Consider the following 21,096-nt stretch of genomic DNA (forward strand, 5'->3'; position numbering starts at 1 on the left):
CTGGCTCTTTTCTCTCTGAAGCCCCCATGGGTTCAGGTGTCTGAGTCTCATCCCTGTGATGAAGCTGCTGTCACAACCCCTCTGACACCCCCTGCCTGCAGCTCCTCAGGGCTGGTTTGGCTTTTCCCAGCCTATTTCCTCCTCTGCCAACAGATTCACTCCATGACACCATTAAGCCTCAGGATGAAACCAATTAGCAGCCAGAGAGAGAGAGACAGAACCTGACTTTAAACATTTTATTAAGGCTTAAATGTCTATCAGCCAGCCAGGAGCTGGGCTGCTCACACACATAAACCGAGAGGGTGGGATGGGATGGCTTTTCTACAAGAGTCTGATGAGCAGGGGGGGATCACTGCCAGCTCCTCCCACCCCAGCCACGGCCCATTCCAGGATGGGAGAGCCAGGTGGGCGAGGGGAGGAGGTCAGAGGAGGGAATTTGTGTGTGCTGTCACTCACAAGGGCTTTTACCTGCTCCACAACCGGGCTGGCTGCTGGTCAAACGTGGCGCGAACTCGCGGTGTGATGTGAGGGGGGGAAGCTGAGCTGGTCCAAAAGGCACCTGTGCTAAACCTCTGAGCCCCGGGGCAGTGCTGCAGACCAGTCCTGCACAAATACAGATTCCTTGATAAAGAAGCTATGGCTTTTGTCATCCTCGGGCTCCCCAGACCCCCACTGGAGCGAGTCCTGTGTGCTCTCTCTGCTCTCTGCGGCTCCCTGTGGACGCGGGGCACAGCAGCGGCTCCTCCCCGTCCTGCCGGGCTCAGAAATGCACCCTCCTGACGTCCTGAGAGGCCGCTGCCCTCCTGCAGCTCCCGCAGACGATGGGGGAGGCCGGGGCCCGCGGCTCGGCCAGGCACGGCCGGCACAGCAGGTGCCCGCAGGGGAGCTGGTACACGGGCTCCGCCTTGAAGTAACACGAGAAGGATTTGCCGCAGGAGGAACATCCCGGGCTCTGGCTGCTCCTGCCGTGCTCTGCAAGGCCACAAACACAGAATCAGGATCAGAGCAGGTTGGAAAATAATCAGAATCAGAATCAGAGCAGGTTGGAAAATCACAGAAACACAGATTCAGAATCTCAGCAGGTTGGAAAAATCAGAATCAGAGCAGGTTGGAAAATCACAGAAACACAGATTCAGAATCTCAGCAGGTTGGAAAAGAATCAGAATCAGAATCAGAGCAGGTTGGAAAATCACAGAAACACAGAATCAGAATCTCAGCAGGTTGGAAAAATCAGAATCAGAGCAGGTTGGAAAATCATAGAATCAGAGTCCAGCAGGTTGGAAAATCATAGAATGAGAATCAGATCAGGTTGGAACATCACAGAATCAGAGTCAGAATCAGAATCAGAGGAGGTTAGAAAATCACAGAATCAGAATCAAAGCAGGCTGGAAAATCACAGAATCAGAATCAGATTCAGAGCAGGCTGGAAAAATCACAGAATCAGAACAGGTTGGAAAATCTCAGAATCAAAATCTCAGCAGGTTGGAAAATCACAGAATCAGAGCAAGTTGGAAAATCAGAGAATCAGAGCAGACTGGAAAATCATAGAATCAGAATTAGAATCAGAATCAGGGCAGGTTGGAAAATCACAGAATCCGAATCACAGCAGGCTGGAAAATCACAGAATCAGCATAAGAACAGGGTTGAACAATCTCAGAATCAGAATAATTTGGAAAATCTCAGAATCAGAATCAGAGCAGGTTGGAAAATAAAAGAATCACAGAATCAGAATCATTTGGAAAATCTCAGAATCAGAATCTCAGCAGGTTGGAAAATCATAGAATCAGAATCAGTGCAGGTTCTAAAAATCACAGAATCAGAATCAGAATCATTTGGAAAATCTCAGAATCAGAATCTCAGCAGGCTGGAAAATCATAGAATCAGAATCAGTGCAGGTTCTAAAAATCACAGAATCAGAATCAGAGGAGGATAGAAAATCACAGAATCAGAATCAGATTGGAAAATCACAGAAACAGAATCAGAGTAGGTTGGAAAATCACAAAATCAGAATTAGAATAGGTTGGAAAATCACAGAATTAGAATCAGAATCAGAGCAGGTTGGAAAATCAACGAATCAGAATCAGAATAGTTTGGAAAATCACAGAATCCGAATCAGAATCAGACTGGAAAATCACAGAAACAGAATCAGAGTAGGTTGGAAAATCACAGAATCAGAATTAGAATAGGTTGGAAAATCACAGAATTAGAATCAGAATCACAGCAGGTTGGAAAATCACAGAATCAGAATTAGAATCAGAATCAGAATCAGAGCAGGCTGGAAAATCACAGAATCAGAATAGGTTGGAAAAACACAGAATCGGAATCAGAGCAGGTTGGAAAATCACAGAATTAGAATCAGAATCAGAGCAGGTTGGAAGAAATTTCAGACATTACTGAGTGAACCAACAGCACCATGTCCAGGCTTTCCTGGTGGTTCCAGCACCTCCCTGGGCAGCCCTTTCCAAAGTCTGGCCCTGAACCTGCCCTGGCCCAGCTGGAACAGAGGGACAGGAGGAGTGGCTGAGGCAGGGAGGGTGAGAGGCCCAGGCTGTGCCCCAGCCCAGCAGGCTCAGGGCACAGCTGTGACTCAGGACTGTGCCACTCTGCTGCCATCGCCACCAGGAAAGGGAAAGGTCCAGCTTGCAGGGCAGGGTGTGCTCAGAAAGGGAAGGGTCACATCAGCACTGGCACCATCAGGCTTTTAATTGAGGACAGATGACTGTAAAAAAGGGCTTTTCACTTTTATTGAGATTAAATCACCCTCCCTGCAGCTCCTGCACAGCCATTCCCAGGGGGAACAGCTGAGGGGTCGCTTTGCATTCCTGTCACACAGCACCCAGCTCAGCTCTCAAACAGCAGCAGAAAGCTGAATGTCACTGTGAAACAGCACAAGCTGCTTGGGGAGGGGGAGAGAGGGAAAAACAGGCACAGGGAGATGGACAGACAGACAGACAGAGCCCTTCCCAGGGTCCCTCTGAAGCCCCTCCTCAGCCATGGGCAGCAGAGCCTCACCCAGGGGAAGAGAAGCCAGGACAGCTGAAGGTCCAGAGCTCCCCTGCACCCCAAAGGAATAATTCTGGGAATGCAGGCACAGCTGGATGGGTGGCTGGGCAGCAGCTGGGTGGGTGAGGCAGCCTGGATGGTGGCATTCAATCCTGGTGGCATTCTGGGCACACACACAGAGCTGGCTGGCCTGGGATGCTGCTGCTGCTGCAGTGACCTGCTCCTGCTAAGGGTGGATGTCACACGGTGCTTAAAACAGTCATGGAATGGTTTGGGTTGGAAAGGGTCATAAAACCCATCCCATTCCATGGGCAGGGACAGCTCCCACCATCCCAGGGTGCTCCAAGCCCTGTCCAGCCTGGCCTTGGGCACTGCCAGAGATGCAGGGGCAGCCACAGCTGCTCTGGGCACCCTGTGCCAGGGCTCAGCACCCTCACAGGGAGGAATTCCTTCCCAATATCCCATCTCACCCTGCTCTTTTAGTTCACAAACATTCCCCCTTGCCCACTCTGTATAAAAAGTGACTCTCCCTCCCTCTGAAGCACTGCAAGGCTGCAGCATTTGCTGGATTTACAGCTCTCCTGCAGCATCCCCACACCAGACTCATTCTCCACCCACGTGGCAGCTCCCCAGCCTGCTCCACACAGCTCACAGGCACCACTGAACCTCTCAGCCCAAAATGCAGAGCTCTGAGAAAGTCTGAACTGAGCACTGTGTCCACCCCAGGTCATCCTGGGACAGCCAAGAACACAGGAACATCACAGCACTGCTGCCACAGCCTGCTCTGACCCTGGGCATGGACAACATCCCTCACCTTGTGGGGTCAGCAAGGCCTGGGCTGCCTCAGGGGGAATAAAACAGCAAAACTGCTGAGACACAGGCAAGGATTGGGAAGCAAAGGTTGCTGGGAGACAATGCAATATTTTTATATGGAATATATCATAGTCTGGGGTGTGAACAACACTCCCTGTTATCCCAGCCCCAGCTCCCAAAGGTGCTCCAGAGGTGCCTGCTGCTCACCAAGGGCTGTGCCCAGGCTCCAGGACGTGCTGCAGCCCCCCTCTCCTGGAGCCTGCTGCTGGCTCTTCATCAGCTTGGCCGTGAAGGAGGGCATGGAGCTGAGGGCAGAGGTCAGGGCAGAGTCCAGGCTCTCTGACAGCTTCTGCTCGTGGGACACCAGCTCTGCAAGGAAACAGAATCGTGTGCAAGGAAACAGAGAATCAGTGTGCAAGGGAAAGGAATGCAAAGGGAACAGAAACCAGGTGTGCAAAGGAGATAAGAAACCAGGTGTGCAAAGGGAACACAGAGAAACCAGGTGTGCAAAGGGAGATAGAGACAAAATCTGCAAAGGGAAACTCAAACACCAAGTCTGCAAAGGGAAATGGCAAAACCAGGAGTGCAAAGGGAAACAGAGAAACCAGGTGTGCAAAGGGAAATAAAGAAACCAGGTGTGCAAAGGGAAACACAGAAACCAGGTGTGCAAAAGGAATACAGAGAAACCAGGTTTGCAAAAGGAAAGAGAAAAAATCTGCAATGGGAAACAGAGAAACCAGGTGTGCAAAGGGAACACAGAGAGCAAATCTGCAAAGGGAACACAGAGAAACCAGGTGTGCAAAGGGAGCAGAGAAACCAGGTGTGCAAAGGGAAACAGGGACCAGGTGTGCAAGGGGAAATAGAGACAAAGTCTGCAAAGGAAAACACAGACAAAATCTGCAAAAGGAAACAGAAAGTAGGTCTGCAAAGGAAAACAGAGAAACCAGGTCTGGAAAGGGAACACAACCACCAGGTCTGCAAAGGGAAATAGAGATCAGGTGTGCAAAGGGAACAGAGAGACCAGGTGTGCAAAGGGAAACACAAGGACCAGGTGTGCAAAGGGAAACAGAAGGTCTGCAAGGGGAAATGGAGACCAGATCTACAAAAGGAACACAGAGAAATCAGGTCTGCAAAGGGAAACATGGACCAGGTCTGCAAGAAAAAGATGGAGAAGCAGATGCTGGGAAAAAGAATGTGTGATGCAAACACTGCCCTGGCTCTGAAGCTTGGAGGATTTTAGGAGCCCTGCCACTTGTTTTGTTGAGAGGTGTCTTCTCCCCACCAAGGGGCTGGGATTTGGGGGGCAGTGCCTCATCTCCTCTGGGTCCTGGAGGTGGAATGCCCTATGGATCACCACCATCCATGTGGTGTCCCAGAGCCAACTTATACAGGACCAGAATCATTTAGGTTGGAAAAGTCTTCCAAGATCATGGAGTCCACCACTAAATCATGTCCCCAAGTGCCACATCCATGGCTTTTAAATACCTTCAGGATGGGCAGCCTGTGCCAGGGCTGGAGAACCCTTTCCATGAAGGGATTTTCCCTAATACCACCCTAAACCTCTCCTGGCACACCCTGAGGCCATTTCCTCTCGTTCCCTGGGAACAGAGCCTGACCCCCACCTGGCTGCACCCTCCTCCCATGGAGCTCTAGAAGTCTGAAGGACTGAAAAAGGGCCAAACTCCAAATACCCCAGGAAGATGTTTTTCCCTGAAATCCCTCAGCTGGCTCCTGAGGATCCCACCCCAGAGCTCCCAGCCTTGCTCCATGCAGCTCACAGAGAACATTTAAACCATTAATAAATCTGTGGGACTTGTTTTTCCCTCTCTGTCCCAGTTGTGAGCCACAGGGCCAGGGCTGGACCCTCCCTGCAGGGCTGCCCTGTGCAGCACCGACGGCGTTAATTAAGATGAAGCATTAAGAGAACGTTGTCTGCATCATTAATTCTGTTAAATGCGGCTCCCAGAGGAAGAGCTCACAATTGGTGCTGCACATTTCCTCCACCAATCAAGGCTGATGATCCACAGAAGCATGAGCTCCATGGGCTGAGCACTCTGCTTTTGTTTATGTATGGACACGGCTGCCCCGGGAGCTCCAGGACCCACAGGGCAGCTCCTGCTTCCGTGGGGCTGGGGCACATCCTGGTGGGAGCTGTCACAGCCAAAACAACCAGAGATTCCTCCTAAAGCAGGGAATGAGCTCTAGGCTGAGGGATCAGAGCAGAAAGGTGCAGTCTGACTTCTCCCTACTCTTCCTGGTACCAGCCAACATCAATTATTTTCAAGTGAAGAATTGATTTAAAATCAAACGGCCACCTAAGCTTTGGCCTCAAAATGGTTTTGGGCAGATTTGGAGAAAGGTGAAGGCAGTGACAGGTGCCAGCAGCTCTGGGTCACCTTTTGACATGTCACAGACCACACTGGGTTAGAGCAGAGCAGGAGACTGAGCTTACCTGCCCAGAGAGCCAACCATGCAATGCCCACACCTGGATTTACACCCTGTGTCCCCAGGTGCCACATCCTCATGGCTTTTAAATCCCTCCAGGGGTGGGAACTCCACCCCTGCCCTGGGCAGCTGTGCCAGGGCTGGACAACCCTTTCTGTGAAGGAATTGTTCCCAATATCCAACCAAACCCTCCCCTGGTGCAACCCCTGTTCCCTCCTGTCCCTGATCCCTGGGAGCAGAGCCCGACCTCCACCTGGCCCCAGGGAGTTTTTGACAACAACAAGGTCCCTCCTGAGCCTCCCTGCCTCCAGATCTGCAGGACATTTTGCATTCCCAGCACCATTGAGGAAAGGATGGATGAAGGGAAAGCAGCATCCCTTCCCCTGCAGCCACAAGTCACATTTCTTGTCTGTTTTAGCCTCTAGCAGATTTTCTGCTTTAACCACCCACAAATTCTGTGCAAGTCTCTCCCAGGCTGAGCTGTCCCTCCATTCCCTTGCTGTGGCTTGTTCTGTGTCCCATCCCTGTTTTTCCCATCCCTAATGATAAGCCAGGATTCCCTGTGCCATCACCACTGCACCACCAGACATTTCTTTTCCTTTTTTTGCAGGACCCAATAAATCCCCCTGGATAAAGAAACTTCAAACCATGATGGTGAGGAAAATATTGTCTCCACATGGAAGGAAGAGAAAGGAAATCCAAACTAAAAGGGGAACAGGGTGACCTGAGCAAACAAGGGCTGTGAAACACTGAACAAGAACATGGGAGGTGGATGAAATGACCCAGCTCCATCAGCCAAACCCAGCCTGGAAGTTTTCTAGAGAACTAGAACTTTCTAGATGGGAATTTGGCACTGGATTTGTCCAGGTTTGAAACCCCAGCCTGGGGCTGTCCCAACACCCAGGGAACAGAGGTGACCTGGGGAGCCATGATACCTGTGGAACAGTCCATCTGGATCAAGTGGGAATCACTGTCAGTTTTCATTTTTTTAGCACTGTTCTCTGAGGTAGAAGTGACAAGTAAGTTTGTAGCAGAAAAATAGGGTGGCTGCAGGGAGCCCTGATCCATGCAGTCCATTTTCCTTTTCAGAGAAGACATGGTGATGGAGGAGGGCACCAGGCTCTCCGAGGAGTGAGCCCTGCCCAGCAGGTTGGTGCCAGGGATGCTGTGCTGCAGCAGGAAGTGGTCTATCCTGGCCTTGAGGGTGGGGTGAGGTAGGGGCTGGGAGTGCTGGCTGAAGGCCACGCCCGTGAAGGGATCGCTGGGGACGCGGCCCCAGGACGCCTCGCTGCGGTTGCACTTCTCCAGGGTGCTCTGGTCAATCACCTTCCCAGAGGGCAGGAGCATGGGTAAAGTCATGATCTCCAGGGTGATGGGGTCCAGGAATTCTTCAGGGATGTCTTGGACAACGTCCACCAGCTTGTGCAGGGTCTGCTGCTCGTTGGCACTGAAGGGGACGCAGTCGCTCTCCATCGGCGTCCAGAGCTCCGGCTTGAGGCTGCCCACGTCCTGCGCCAGGAACTGGGAGGCCACCTGGAAGACACCCTCGATGACCTCCTGTGGGCAGGACTTGGCAGGCTGTCCCCACACCTCCAGCCTCTTGATGCTGGGCAGGCCGCCCCCGGCCACGTGGGTGATGCAGATTTTGAGGTGGGACACGTTGCTGAGCGAGGCCGGCCCTTTGTTCCAGAGATCCTGGGACACCGAGCCGGGGTAGGAGAAGACATTTTCCATCTGATGGAAGGGAGGCCTTGGCTTGAAGCCTCTGTGGCCAAAAGTCACTTTGCTCTGATTTTTTAAGACAGCTTTGCCCACCAGGGTGAAGGTGTCCTTGTCCGACACAGGCTGCCCGGCCAGACCTGAGCACTGCCCCTCAGGGCTCTGCCAAGAGGTTTTGTTGCATGAGGTAGAGGTGTAAATTTCCAGGCCAGAGAAGGTCTGGTAGCCCCCAGAGGAGATGTCAATGTTGATCCTGCAGATCTCCACGTTGAAGGGGAAGGAGATGGTGACGTGCACCGGGGGTTTGATGAAGTACTCGCTGCGGAAGCCGCGGTTCCTCCTGGCCAGGTCCTCGGAGATCAGGTTCTCCACCTCGTAGCCATCGGCAGAGATCTGTGTGCCAGACCAAAACTGGGGTCAGGGTGGAGCAAGGAAACACAAGGAAGGCAATTTCACTTCCAGAGATTCTCAGGATGACATCAACCAGGAGCCAAGGCTGAGGTTTCTGTGCAGCTCAGACCCTGCTGTAAGGTAGAGCAGATCCACCACTCCTTCCACTCCCCCCCTCCTCCATCCCCTCTGTGTCCATGGGCAGACCTGACTTCACTGCTGGAAGAGTGGAAAATTAGGGATAATTTGTGGTTTTGGCTGGGTCAGTGAAATAAATCAAGGAGGAGAGGGTGGCTGGGAGCAGAGGATGAGCGTGTCTCCTTTTCCAGTCTCCCTTTTCAGGTGGGAGTCTCCTGATTTCCTTTGTGCCTACTTATCCATGTGGAAATGCACTTGGAATCACAGTTACAGGGTCCCAGAGGAACTCTGGATGTTAATCAGCCTCTGGGAGCCACCCCAGCCATCCCTGAGGGAGATCCATCAATCCAGGCTGGGTCTGGTTTGGAACATCCCATCCCACCCTTGCTCTGATCCTGGGCAGCCTGGTTCAATCCATTCCCTCTCCTGGATGCCCCAGGCCCTGAGAAATCTGCTGCATTTGCTAAATGGACAAATAAAAATGAGGAAAATCTATTTATTCTACCTGTTTAACATGGTCTTGATCATGACAATCACACCAAACCTCTGTGACATGGCTGGGTCTCTCCACAACAAATTCCAGCAGCACAGTATTTACACAGCTAAGGCTGTCCTGGATTTTGGTGGGCAAACTTACAACTAAAAACCAGATTTGAATGAAAGCTGAGTTTTTTAAAGAGATTCTGATGTGCTGAGTGAAACCAGAACTACTTGGAAAGTAACTTCACCGAGTTATCATTTCACAATGTAACATTAATTGATAATTTAACATTATCAAGAGCTGTGAGTTCCAATGGGCAGAGGGAAAGCTGGAATATTGCAGGGAAGAGGGATCTCAAGTCAAAGAACTTACACCTGGAAGCACAGCAAGATGTCTGGTTAGGAGATCCTGCAAAATTGGGGCTTTTCCCTCCAGTATTTAGTGTGTGCCACATCAGAGCAGTGATGCTGATTATCCCAGAGGAGCAGTGAACCAGCTCCCCCCAGGATAATTCCATTTAATCCCTGCATCCCTCCCACTCCCCCAAACCCCCTCCTCACTGTTTTACCTTGTTGCAGTGAATTCTTGGCTTGAACTGTGGGAGACAGACGTTTATTACCATCTTGGCAGCTGGAGAGAGGTCACTTGCTGAGCATCAGAGTCAGCTTGGAAAAAAAGAAATTAAAAATAAAGGAAGTGAATATCCATGAGCAGTGAAAGGATCTTGTGTTTTGGGTGAGTTACAGGCTTGGGACTTCCTAAAATGCAGCTCAGATCTGAGTCCAGGAGGTGAAGCCAATATAAACCCAAATGAATGTGGTGGAGAGATGAGATTGAGGGGAAAAAATCACATTAATATTAATTAGTGAACCTGGGGAGAAAAAGCAAAAAGCAAATGGCTATTTTAACTAAAACCACCTATGAACAGACCAGCAATTAGACCTGAAGGTTTATCAAAGATGCAGGAGTTCTGTAGGTGTAGAAAACACCAGCAGAGCACAGGAGGCTGTCACAGTGAGTCAAGATTAATCACAAATATTAATAATTGGTGTTAAATAACTCCAAGGGAGCAGAGGGCATGGAATAGCTCTGAGGGAGATGTCAACACCAAATCCTGCTGCCAGCATTCATTAAAGAAACTGAACACACCTCCTTTCCCATTGAAAAAAAAAGTGACTGGAATTGGCTGTCTCAGATCCCTTTTAAGAATGAAATTATCTGGGAGGTGAGAGCTTTAACCTCATGTTAACCCCAGCTTTAAAATGTCACTGCCCTGGGCAACCTTGCAAATCAGGGACTCGCTGCCTCCTTCAAGAACAAGCAGCTCTTTAATGATTTCCCACTGATCTCTTGGTTCAGCCCAAATCAAATTGGCCTTCTGGGGGCAGAGTTAACGAGCTCCCTGTGCTGCATCTGCAAGGAGAAAGGTGGAATTCAAAGCACAAATCCAAAAAAAATACCCAACCCAACATGGAATTGACACCTGCAGGGAGCAGGGCTTGGTTACAGTGCCTTGAAAATGAAGCAGGTGGGAACTTTACATAAGGAATAGGCACTTCTATCCCAAAATTTGGTCTGGCAGCCATCAGGAGCAATTCCAGCTCCTCAAGGAGCAGGACAAGCACACACCAATTCTCCTCCAACATTACCTTCCTGGTTTTCTGAGAGGTTTCCAGAACTGGGCTGCCAGTGGGGAACTGTTTAACCTGGTCTGACTTTGGCACTCACATCTTGTAGGAGACTGACAATTCAACTACAGGCTGTGCCTCAAAACTGCTCTTTTGGCCTCATTTTGAGCCAAAACTGGAAAATTCACTTGGCCCTCAGCAGTGGTGTTATGAAAAGTGGCAAACGAACTCTGCTTGCTCCCTTCCTTGGGAAAACTCAAGATTCTCCCCCTGTTCTACCTCTCCTCTCTTTCCTGGGCTGAAACTGCAACATGAGGAGCTCTGTATGGTATTTTATAGGATTCTTCTTGTTTGTTACCTTGAGAGATTTAGGTTAATTTTTCCAGTCTCAATACCTCAGTAAGAAAATTATTTATTTGCTTCATATTTTCTTCTATGTTTTCACTGCACTCCCTTCTGCTGAAAGACTTTGCTACAAATCTCATGGCTAAAGTTGAGTCACTGAGTTGCTTTTACCCATGGCTGGGTTTTTTTTCTCTCTCTCTTCAGTGTGTGCCTTCCCTAAGGTGAACAAAGATCTTTGGACTGAGGCAGTGAAACACAGACCTGAAAAAAATCCTCAGTGGTTTTGGACAAGGAATTTTAAACCAGACTGTCTGGGGTTTGTCACCACAACTCTTCCTGGTGTCCTGTGTGGGACTATGGAGCTGCTGCATTGTGGACATCAAATAAAGTCCTTGGAATATGAAATGAATGTCCTGAGGTCAGAGCACCCCAAGCCTCAGTCCCACTCAGTATCCACATTCCATCCTAAAGGAGAAACCCAGCCCCAGCCCCATGGGGATGGAAACACGAGGAAACAGCTCTGTGTGTGCTCCTGGCACCCAGCTCAGCCTCATGACTAAATATCCCAGCCCCAAATCCAACCACTCTCATTTAGGGTGGTGAAAGAAGCAACCACAGAGCAAAAGGAATCATCAGGAGCTTTTATTTGTGGTGGAAGCATTTGAGGATCCAGGTACAAAAGGACAGCACGGGAAGTACAGAGCAGAAATGGCCACACAGAACACAACTGAGCCACCACTCAGAGACCATTTTATCCAGTACCCAGGAATGATGCACTGGGAGGCTCTTTTCCCCCACTAGGCAGCCCTGGTGAGCAGTGCTGGGCTGAAGACTTTGTAGTGGAGGTAGCTGAGCATGGGAGAGTATGGGAAGTACAGATATCACCAGAGCAGAAATGGCCTCACAGAGCAACTGAGACCATTTTATCCAGCACCCAGGAATGATGCACTGGGAGGCTCTTTTCCCCCACTAGGCAGCCCTGGTGAGCAGCGCTGGGCTGAAGACTTTGTAGTGGAGGTAGCTGAGCTTCTCGGAGCGCGTGCGCCGGAGCAGCGGGAACCACTCCCAGAAGGGAAGCTCCACCACGGCGTAGCCCAGCAGCCGCAGCTGCCGCCGCTTCAGGCAGTGCAGCCCCAGCAGCCGCCTGGAGCCGTAGCAGAAGTGGTTCCTGTTGGACACCTGCAGTGCCAGCCTCACCTCCCCAGGCTGCCAGAGCCCTGCTTTAGGCTCAGCCTGGGATGGGGCACCTGCAGGAAGAGCTCCACCCATATATGTTGTGACTGTTGTGTCCCCTCTCTCCTGGCTGGGAATCCTGGATTCATTCCCCACCTCTGTGGGACTCTGGTTATGAGCTCTCCCCTGTATGAGCTGAGACATTAAATCATCTGTCAGATTAACTCCCATGTCTCTCAGCTTCTTGGTTGCCACAGGAGCCTTGAAGTTGAAAGGGATGGGACGTCCATCCGTGGACAAGCGCACCTCCAGGTCGCTGGACCTGGTGTGGGGCAGGATCATGTGGTTCTTCACATACTCAGGGCCTCCCAACATGCTCTCCAGGAGGCATGTGGCTTCCACAATTTCAGGCCTGACGTAGATTTCCCTCTCTGCAAAGCTTGAGACCATCTCAGAGAACTCCTGACAAAGCTGAGGTGTGAGGTGGCTGCCTTGGTAGGTGGGGCACTCGATTTCAACGCTCTTACCAAGGGTGAACAGGTCCTTGTTGAGCTCATATTTGCTACCTCTGGTTTTCTGGACAAACTCCTCCCTCAAAGCAAAGTCTATCAGCTCCTCTGGGAAGCGTTTGACAAAAGCCAGGCCAAGCAGAGCAGTAAGGAGATGCTCTGGAAACTTGCTAAACTCATGGAGTTTTGCATGCAATTGCTTTATCAGGCTGGAGTAAAACTCCTCCTCGTTGGGAGGTTCATAGTCCAGGCACCCAAACGACCACAGGAATTTGGCAGCGTCCTTGCTCCGGCAGTAGGACACCTTGGAAGGCAACGAGGTGGCAACAGCAGCCAAAACATCCTCATCAAAGAAGTGCAGGGATGAGTAGGTGAGAGTGATGTGCATGATGCCCTGGATGTTTGTGGCAGGGATCCGAGCAGGAATCACCCTGCCCAGCTCCCTCATCAGGGGCAGGTGGTCCATGCGCGTGTAGCGCAGCATCTTGAGCACGTTCACCAAGGCGTAGGTGCTCATGTCCTCCATCTGCAGGGCCACCCTGTCTGCAATCCTCCTCATGACGTGCTCAGAAATCCCACTGAGGGATTTGAAGAGCCCCAAGCAGATGGCACCCAGCTCCTCCAAGGTGAAGGCGTCCAAGTGCTTCAGGATGGTGCTCTCCACCTTCTGCGCCAAGTCCGCGGGCGACCTCCGGCCTTCGCCGACGATGTAGAGGAGCTGCACAAACTGGGGCAGGGTGAGGTCCTTCCAGTGCAGGTTGGCATAGCTGAACAGGATGCCCAGGTAGGAGGGCACGCTGCGGTCCAGGCAGCGCCAGCAATCCGCCACCAGCAGCAGCTGCTCCAGGCCCATGTCCCACGCCCGGCGGCAGAACTCGGCCTCGCACGCGTTGAGCAGGGGGTGGGAGGCTGGCACGGCCAAGGGGACGCAAGCCTTTAAAATGTGGATGAGATCTGGGGTGCTGAACAGCCTGATGGCTGTGACAGCTCGGTGACACAGGGCACTGAACCTGGCATCCGACCCCAGCGCCGCGCGGCGCTCCGCCGGCAAACGGCTCAGCTGGAGGAAATAATCCCTGAGAAGCCCAGGGCTGTCCTCACAGCCCGCCACACTCTGTAAAATCCTGTCCCCTTCCTCTGCAGGGAGGGGCTGTGCTGGCTCAGCGCTGTCACAGGTGAGAGCTCTGTACTCAGGCCTGCCCTTCTGGAACGTGCGCGGGTCCTCCTTGGAGTCGTGCACTTCCCGCTTCTCCTTCTCTCCATCCTCCTTGTACAGCCTGCTCTGCTCCAGGAGCGTGCTGGACTTGGGCAGGGCACTCCTGCCAGGTGACAAAGCTTGGGAAGAGGCAGTGGGGAACGTCTGTGGAGCCTGTGCAGCGCCAGGGCTGGTGAACGTGTCACCCAGGGCCTGGCTGCTGTCCCTGTCCCCGTGCTGCTGGGAGCCAGCCCTGCCTTTGGCATAGGCAGCTGGATTGTACAGCACTCTGTAGTCCTGGGGCTTCAGCAGCTGGATTATGGCCCCTGAGTGAGTCCCAGTCTTGGCTGCTCCTGGTTTATCTCTCTTTTCCTTCTTGCTTTTGCTGCTCCCACGCTTGGCCGTGGTGGAAATCGCCGTCGCCCTGCTCAGCCTGGGCAATCTTCGGCACATTAGCACCGTAGCCATGGGTCTCAACTTAGTGGGGCTCAGAGCTGCTTCCAGGTACTGAAAAAAGGGCAGACGGAGAGTCAGTGGCCTCCACTGAAATAGGAGTCTCCTTGAGCCAGCTCTCATCAGCTCTTGGAGATCTATTTCACACCCAAGAGAGCTCAGCCACCTCAGAAGGCATAAAATCAGCAGGATGGCTTCTGTGGCATTGTTGGAAATAGAGAAGTTTTAATAAAAGGCAAAATAACAAAACTCTTTACAGAGAAAAACCAATCCAGGTGCAAGAGGCCCTCCTGTCCCTGGTAAAACACCTCACAAAAGTGATTATTTCCTTTTGTTCTCTTCTTTTTCTAATAAATTGCTCAGGCAGGACTTTTTGGCTCCTGTCCAATTGGCTATCCCTAAGTTTGAGGTGAAGTCCCCAAAGTCCTATAAGATGCCTTTTTCACCTAATCCAAGAGAGAAACTTCTAAGCTTATTTGCTTTTTAAGGAGACAAAAGATAGTTTTGTCACTCCATCAGCAAAGGGCACAGTCCTACACTGCACCTCACAGGCAGCACCTTTTAATCAATCCTTTAGGGAGGTGGCACTGGTCAGGACAGCTGGGTCCCTCAAAGCCACCATGGAATGTCACCTCATGCAAAGGCAGCTCAGGATGAGCACCCAGGAGAGCTGGGCTTGGAGTAGAAGACAGCCAGGCACGATCTGCTACTCAGCAGACACAAGAAACCTGGCACAGATTAGGAAAGTTAAGAAAAAAATATTTTTTTTTTCATATTTAAGAGAGCCAAGCTGCTTTTCCTTCATTCTGAACAATGAAAATGTGTTTTTGTAGAAGAGCTGCAGCTCAAGAGGTTTTGTGTGTTCAGACAGAGCATTCTGCTGCTTTGGTCAGTCTGAATCACTGACCACCACCTGAGAAGCTGCCCAAACATCCAGGGTGCCAAACTGCCCTTTGCACCTGGGGACAGAATGTGGAGCAAAGCCTACACAGAACCAGAGCAGAGAGTGAAATCTGGCCCAGAACCTGCAGGTGGAGGTTGGAGAAATGAAGAAATGTGGGGGAAGAGCAGGGGAGAAGTAACACAAATCATTCCGTGATGCTACATCCCAGGAGCAGAGCTTTGAGCTTCAGATTTGAGAGCATTTCCAAGAGTTTTAGGGTACAGGAGGTTTTAAAAATGGCTGGTGCCTTCCTAACTCCTGCCTGAAACAGCTACAGCTCGGAGGGTGAGGATGAGAAATCCGTGGGAGTCCAGCTGGGTGCTGCCAGCCTGCACTGAGCCCTGTTTACCACCCTTGAAATGCTGATTAAAAAAATAAAATATAGCACCAGGTGTCAGGTTTTTCCCTCAAATCCTTATCCCAGCCAAAAAAAAAATCCCAAAAAACCCTCAGTCCCACATGGAGCTGGGCAATCAGAAAGGCAAAGCCTGGCAGAGATGCTCCCACTGCAAAACATTTTGTGCTCCCCACACACAAATGGAGATGAATCCTCAGGGACAGCCCTGGGAGCTCTGCTGGTATCCACAGCTTCCTGAGCAGGGATGCAGCAAGATGTGGCATCAGTGCAGGCAAACTCAGTTTTGCAGCAGCAAAAAGGGCACTTTGGGGTACAAGAGGAGGGTTTGGGGTGTGTGAGCAGCATAAACTGGATTTGTTTTGGTGTGTAAGGATCCCCCATGATCCAGGGACAGCTTCCACTATCCCAGGTTGCTCCAAGCCCTGCTCAACCTGGCCTTGGACACGTCCAGGGGTGGGACATGCACTGCTTCTCTGTGCCACTGAAGAAATGAGGACATTTTGCATCCTCTGCTCCTTGGGCAGAGCTTGGAGGCAGCAAACAGCAGCCAAGAGGGAGGAGAAGCTGCTGGAGCAGAAACCACCCCAGCAGAGAGGTGAAAAACCCAGCTGGGCTGGGGGGAAGGAAAGGCAAACTGAAATGTGGATTTGTGGGGAGAGCCATGCAAGGAGGAGGCTACAAGAGAGGCCAATGTGGTTTTAGGGTGATCTGTAAATATTGTGAGCTGCTCAACAACACACTGGGCACCTGATCTGCATCTCCAAACACCCTGAGGCAGCCCCAGGAGCAGATCAGGCTCTGTCCCACAGCCCCCAAGCTGCTCCAAGGCTGTGACCATCCCATCCCAGCATGAGGAGTCAAATCCTGCCAGGCTCTGCCCCTTCCTGGCTGTCTGAGGGGCAGCGAATGGAAAAGCCTCCTCAGAAGCTGGACAGGGAACACAAACCAAGAATTTGAAAGTTCTCCTGCTCAGCTCAAGGAATGTCTGATGAAATGATCATTCCTGGCTCTCCTGGCTGTGGTGTCCAGATTGAAGTGGCCTCAGGTGACAGATGCTGGAGACAGGGGACAAAGCTCAGACAGCATCTACCTGGGGAAGGAGAAATCCCTCCAACCTCTCCTGCAGCACCTCACACAGCCTGGACCATTACAGAGGTTGGATCAAGCTCCCAAAATCATCTTGAACAAGAGGAGGTTGATCCAGGTGAGCCTTTCCCAGAGATTTCCTTATCTGATTCGACTTATGAGTATTTTTATCCATTTTTCTGCTAACAAAACCCGAGTTATTGATATAAACCAACTCCTCCTTGCTGTGGAAGGTGCTTTTCCCAGGAAATCCAGCCCTGCTGCTCCCAGAGCCCCTCCCAGCAGCAACAGCCCCAGTTCAAAGGCAGGGAATCAATCAAAGGCCTGGGGAAGGCTCTGAATGTGCTGCTAAGAATATCCTGCAGGGACTGCCTGTGGAGCTGTGACACATTTGGGAATCCAGGCAGTGCAGAGGCTGCTTCTCTCCTCCTTTGCTCCAAATCCAGCCAAAAAGAGAAGACCAGACACAGCTGAGCCAGGCTGGGATGGGACAGGACAGTTCCAGGCACCCTCAAAGGCAATGGGGCTGCTCCAAGTGGTTTCTCCATGGGCAAATCTTTGTGATCTTTCCAGTTTCCAGCCCATTTCTCTTTCAGCTCCACCCACACCTTCCATGGATTTACCTCTTTTCACCTTGAGCAATTTTTCCATTTTTGCCTTGCCTTTCCTTTCCTTTCCTTTCCTTTCCTTTCCTTTCCTTTCCTTTCCTTTCCTTTCCTTTCCTTTCCTTTCCTTTCCTTTCCTTTCCTTTCCTTTCCTTTCCTTTCCTTTCCTTTCCTTTCCTTTCCTTTCCTTTCCTTTCCTTTCCTTTCCCCTCTCCTTCCTCCTTTCCCCTTCCCCTTCCCCTTCCCCTTCCCCTTCCCCTTCCCCTTCCCCTTCCCTTTATTTTTATAGGTTGTTAATTTTTTTTTGTGGGAGTGTAGCTGGTTTTGGAATTTTTGTAGCTTTGACTTTCAAATTTTAAAGTCCAAGCTAAATTTTAAAATGTTAAATTTTGTTGCTTTCAAGTCTCCCCAGGTATTTTTTGTTAAAGGCTTTAGGATAAACTATGGTTGGTGGTTGTAGAGTAGATTTTTTTATATTTGGTTTTGTTTTGATTGGGTTAAGGGTTATTGTATGAGTGATTTTTTGTTTGATTTGGGTAAAGGTTCGTTGCTGTTTAGGGTTTGAGTGGAAAGTGGTTTTTTATGGGTAATTAGGTTTACAATTTGGTTGTATTTAGGAATGTGTATTCCTTCCTTTCCTTCCTCCTCCCACCTCACATCCCAACTCCTCCCCAGCTCTGGGCAGGTCTGTGCAGAATTTTCCCCTCCAGCAGCCCCAAGGAGCCCAGGGAATTCTGGAGCTGGGCCCAGCAGGCTGGGAATGCCCCTGGAGGAGCTGCTCAGGCATGGGAACACCATGTTTGGGTGTCACAGCTGGAAAAGAACATTCCCAGGGGAATGGCCCCCAGCCAGGGGCTCAGCCCTGTGCAATGGGGGGTTGGTGCATCCCAAAAATGCTGTCAGGGCTTCTGGAACACTCTGAGGGGCTTTTGGAAGCCTGTGCTTCCAGAGGGAAGCTCCTCAGGATGTGTGAGGAGTGAACAGGGGATGAATGCTGGGGATAAAGCAGCTCCTTTTGGCCAAGAGCCTGAGTGAACTCCTGGGCTGGGCTGGAGAGGGGGGCAGCACAAAAGGGATTTTATTTTCCCCAAAAGGTTGTGATGTCAGGGCACAGAATTGTCACTTTTTGGGTTGTTTGTGCTTTTTCCTTCTCTTCTGAGATTACAGAATGGTTTGGGCGGGAAGGGATTTAGAGATCATCTCATTCCACCCCCCTGCCATGGCCAGGGACACCTCCCACTGCCTCACCCAGCCTGGCCTTGGGCACTGCCAGGGATCCAGGGGCAGCCACAGCTGCTCTGGGCACCTGTGCCAGGGCTCCTCACCCTCCCGAGGAACAATTCCTAATTCCCAATATCCTAATCAAATCTCCCCCTTTTCAGTCTGAAGCCATTCCCTGTGTCCTGTCCCTCCATGCCTTGTCCCCAGTCCCTCTCCAGCTCTCCTGGAGCCCCTTCAGGCCCTGCAAGGGGCTCTGAGCTCCCCCCTGGAGCTTTCCCCTCTCCAGGTGAGCACCCCCAGCTCTCCCAGCCTGGCCTCAGAGCAGAGGGGCTCCAGCCCTGGAGCATTTTTATGCAATTCCCTTCTCCCAGGGCAAGGCTGGAAGCCCCAGCCCCATTATTCACCCCTATGGCTGCAGCTACAGACACATAACACACAAACACACACACAACACACAAACATACACACACAGATGTACACATACACACATCAGAGTAATGAGGTTGGAAGAGACCTCTCAGATCATCCAGTCCAACCCATGCCCTCACACCTCACCCAGACTACAGCCCCAAGTGCCATGGCCAGGCTTTTTTAAACACATCCAGAGATGGTGATTCCACCACCTCCCTAAGAAGAGCATCCCAGTACTTTATTATTCTTATGGTGAAAAATTTCTTCCTAATATCCAACCTATCCCTTCCCTGATGCAGCCTGAGGCTGTGTCCTCTGGTCCTGTCCCCAGCCTCCCTTCAGGAAGGTGTAGAGAGCAATGAGGGCACCTCTGAGCCTCCTTTTCTCCAGGCTGAACAACCCCAGCTCCTTCACACGCTCCTCTAAAACAAATGCCTACAGCCCCCGGTACTCCCAGGCGGTCTCCCATCCAAGTACTGCCCGGGCCCGACCCTGCTTAGCTTCCGAGATCGGGCGCTCTCAGGGTGCTATGGCCATGGGCAATACACCTATATAAATATACACATGTATAAATATACATCTATATAAATATACACCTATAGGTATGTGGGGCATGCAGCCCAGGGCAGGACGCGGGTGGCCCCGCCGGCTGAGGGGGCGGCTCGGGAAGAAGGGAAGGGAACGGGGAACGGGGATGAGCAGGGGAAGGGAATGGGCACGGAAGGGGCCGGGACTCACCGGGGCCGCTCCGGCGCCGCCGCCGCCGCCGCCTCCTCCTCCTGCCCCCTTCGCCTCCTCCCGCCGCTTCCGGTCGCGCAGCGGTGACGCAACTTCCGGTTCCCGGCGCGGGCGCGCGCGGCCGGCGGGTGGCGCCAGCGGCGCGTGCCCCCTGTCCCCTCATGGTCACATGATGGGAAAGATCATGTGACAGCGCAGAGTCACGTGGCGCGCTGTGGGCGCCGCCATGACAGGCCTAGGGCCGCTCTGAGCCCCCGGGCCCTCGGACCACCCAGAGAAGCTGTGGCTGTCCCTGGAGCTCTGGTAGTGCCCAAGGCCAGGTTGGATGAGCTTGGAGCAACCTGGGATAGTGGAAGGTGTCCCTGCCATGGCAGGGGGTGGATTGAGGGTCTTTGAGGGCCCTTCCCACCCACAGTGTTGTGTGGCTTGTGGCATTGACATTTTCTGGAAAATCCCTTCACCCAGGGTTTTTCACCTGGGAAACTGAGAAGCCTCAGAGAAAAATGAAAACAATTCTTATCTCATTTGCTTCTCCTGTGTTGTGCTCCTTTGGAATGTGTTTGGAGATTGTTTACCCACAGGTGATTGTTTCATTGATTTCATGTGAATTGTTTTCACTCTTTGGCCAATCAGTGTCAAGCTGTGTCAAGACTCTGGAGAGAGTCATGAGTTTTCATTAGTATCTTTTTAGCCTTCTGTAAGTATCCTTTCTGTATTCTTTAGTGTGGTTTAGTATAGCATTCTTTAATATAAAATAGTATCATAAAGTAACAAATTAGCCTTCTGAGAGCATGGAGTCAGATTCATCATTCCTTCCTTCGTCTGGGGGCAACCCAAATACAACAGTGGCTCTGTGAGGCTGTGGTTACAGAACACAGAAACTTGCTGGGTACCTGCACACCCAGGGATGTCCTTTCTGTGTCCCCAGTGTGAAAAATGTGTATTTTATGATCAGCTTCCTGCAAATATTAAAATGAATATCATATGTGTTATGTTAGAAAGTTATGCTGTATTAATTTTCTCAAGTAGTGTGTTAAATATAGTTTTAGGTAATAACAAAATGTTAAAATAGAAACTGTGATATGTAAGATACTTTATTTAAAGAGAGAAATGAGCTACCTGCACTGAGATAGCAGTCACAGGACACCTGAATCTTTCAGAGAAAAAGAATTTAGTGCTCCATTATCAGAAGAAATGAACGGCTTCCTGCCTTACTCAGCCCTGAAGAGCCATCAGGGTTCACAGGAAGAAGTTGACACTGACCAGACAGAATCCTGTGTTTGAATGGAATTTATGCATCATGTATGAGGTGTATGAATATGCAACAGGCTGTTGCTGTTAAGGGTTAATCCTCTGTTAACGTGGGTCGTTTTTTTGGCTTATTTTGCCCAGAAAGAGGTACCTGGACTGTCCGTAACTCTTTGTTTCTATTGTCTCATATT

At 51.1% G+C, this 21,096-nt stretch overlaps 2 protein-coding genes and 1 pseudogene across 2 annotated transcripts; all 3 read right to left on the reverse strand.

Annotated features, from left to right (window-relative positions):
* Positions 1-222: 222 nt before the first annotated feature.
* Positions 223-19,732, reverse strand: UBOX5 (U-box domain containing 5). The gene is made up of 5 exons (XM_064712027.1): positions 19,655-19,732; positions 9,558-9,654; positions 7,197-8,373; positions 4,024-4,185; positions 223-972 (listed from the first exon to the last, which is right to left on the reverse strand). The coding sequence occupies exons 2-5, from the start codon at positions 9,609-9,611 to the stop codon at positions 761-763; spliced, it is 1,605 nt and encodes a 534-aa protein (XP_064568097.1). The 5' UTR covers positions 9,612-9,654; positions 19,655-19,732; the 3' UTR covers positions 223-760.
* Positions 11,584-19,772, reverse strand: FASTKD5 (FAST kinase domains 5). Its single transcript, XM_064712026.1, has 2 exons — positions 19,655-19,772; positions 11,584-14,346 (listed from the first exon to the last, which is right to left on the reverse strand). Exon 2 carries the CDS (start codon positions 14,305-14,307, stop codon positions 11,932-11,934), a length of 2,376 nt encoding a protein of 791 aa, XP_064568096.1. The 5' UTR covers positions 14,308-14,346; positions 19,655-19,772; the 3' UTR covers positions 11,584-11,931.
* Positions 19,349-19,457, reverse strand: LOC135447542 (5S ribosomal RNA; annotated as a pseudogene).
* Positions 19,773-21,096: the final 1,324 nt, after the last annotated feature.

This window comes from Zonotrichia leucophrys, chromosome 4 (genome assembly GCF_028769735.1).
Source record: "Zonotrichia leucophrys gambelii isolate GWCS_2022_RI chromosome 4, RI_Zleu_2.0, whole genome shotgun sequence".
NCBI lineage: Eukaryota > Metazoa > Chordata > Aves > Passeriformes > Passerellidae > Zonotrichia > Zonotrichia leucophrys.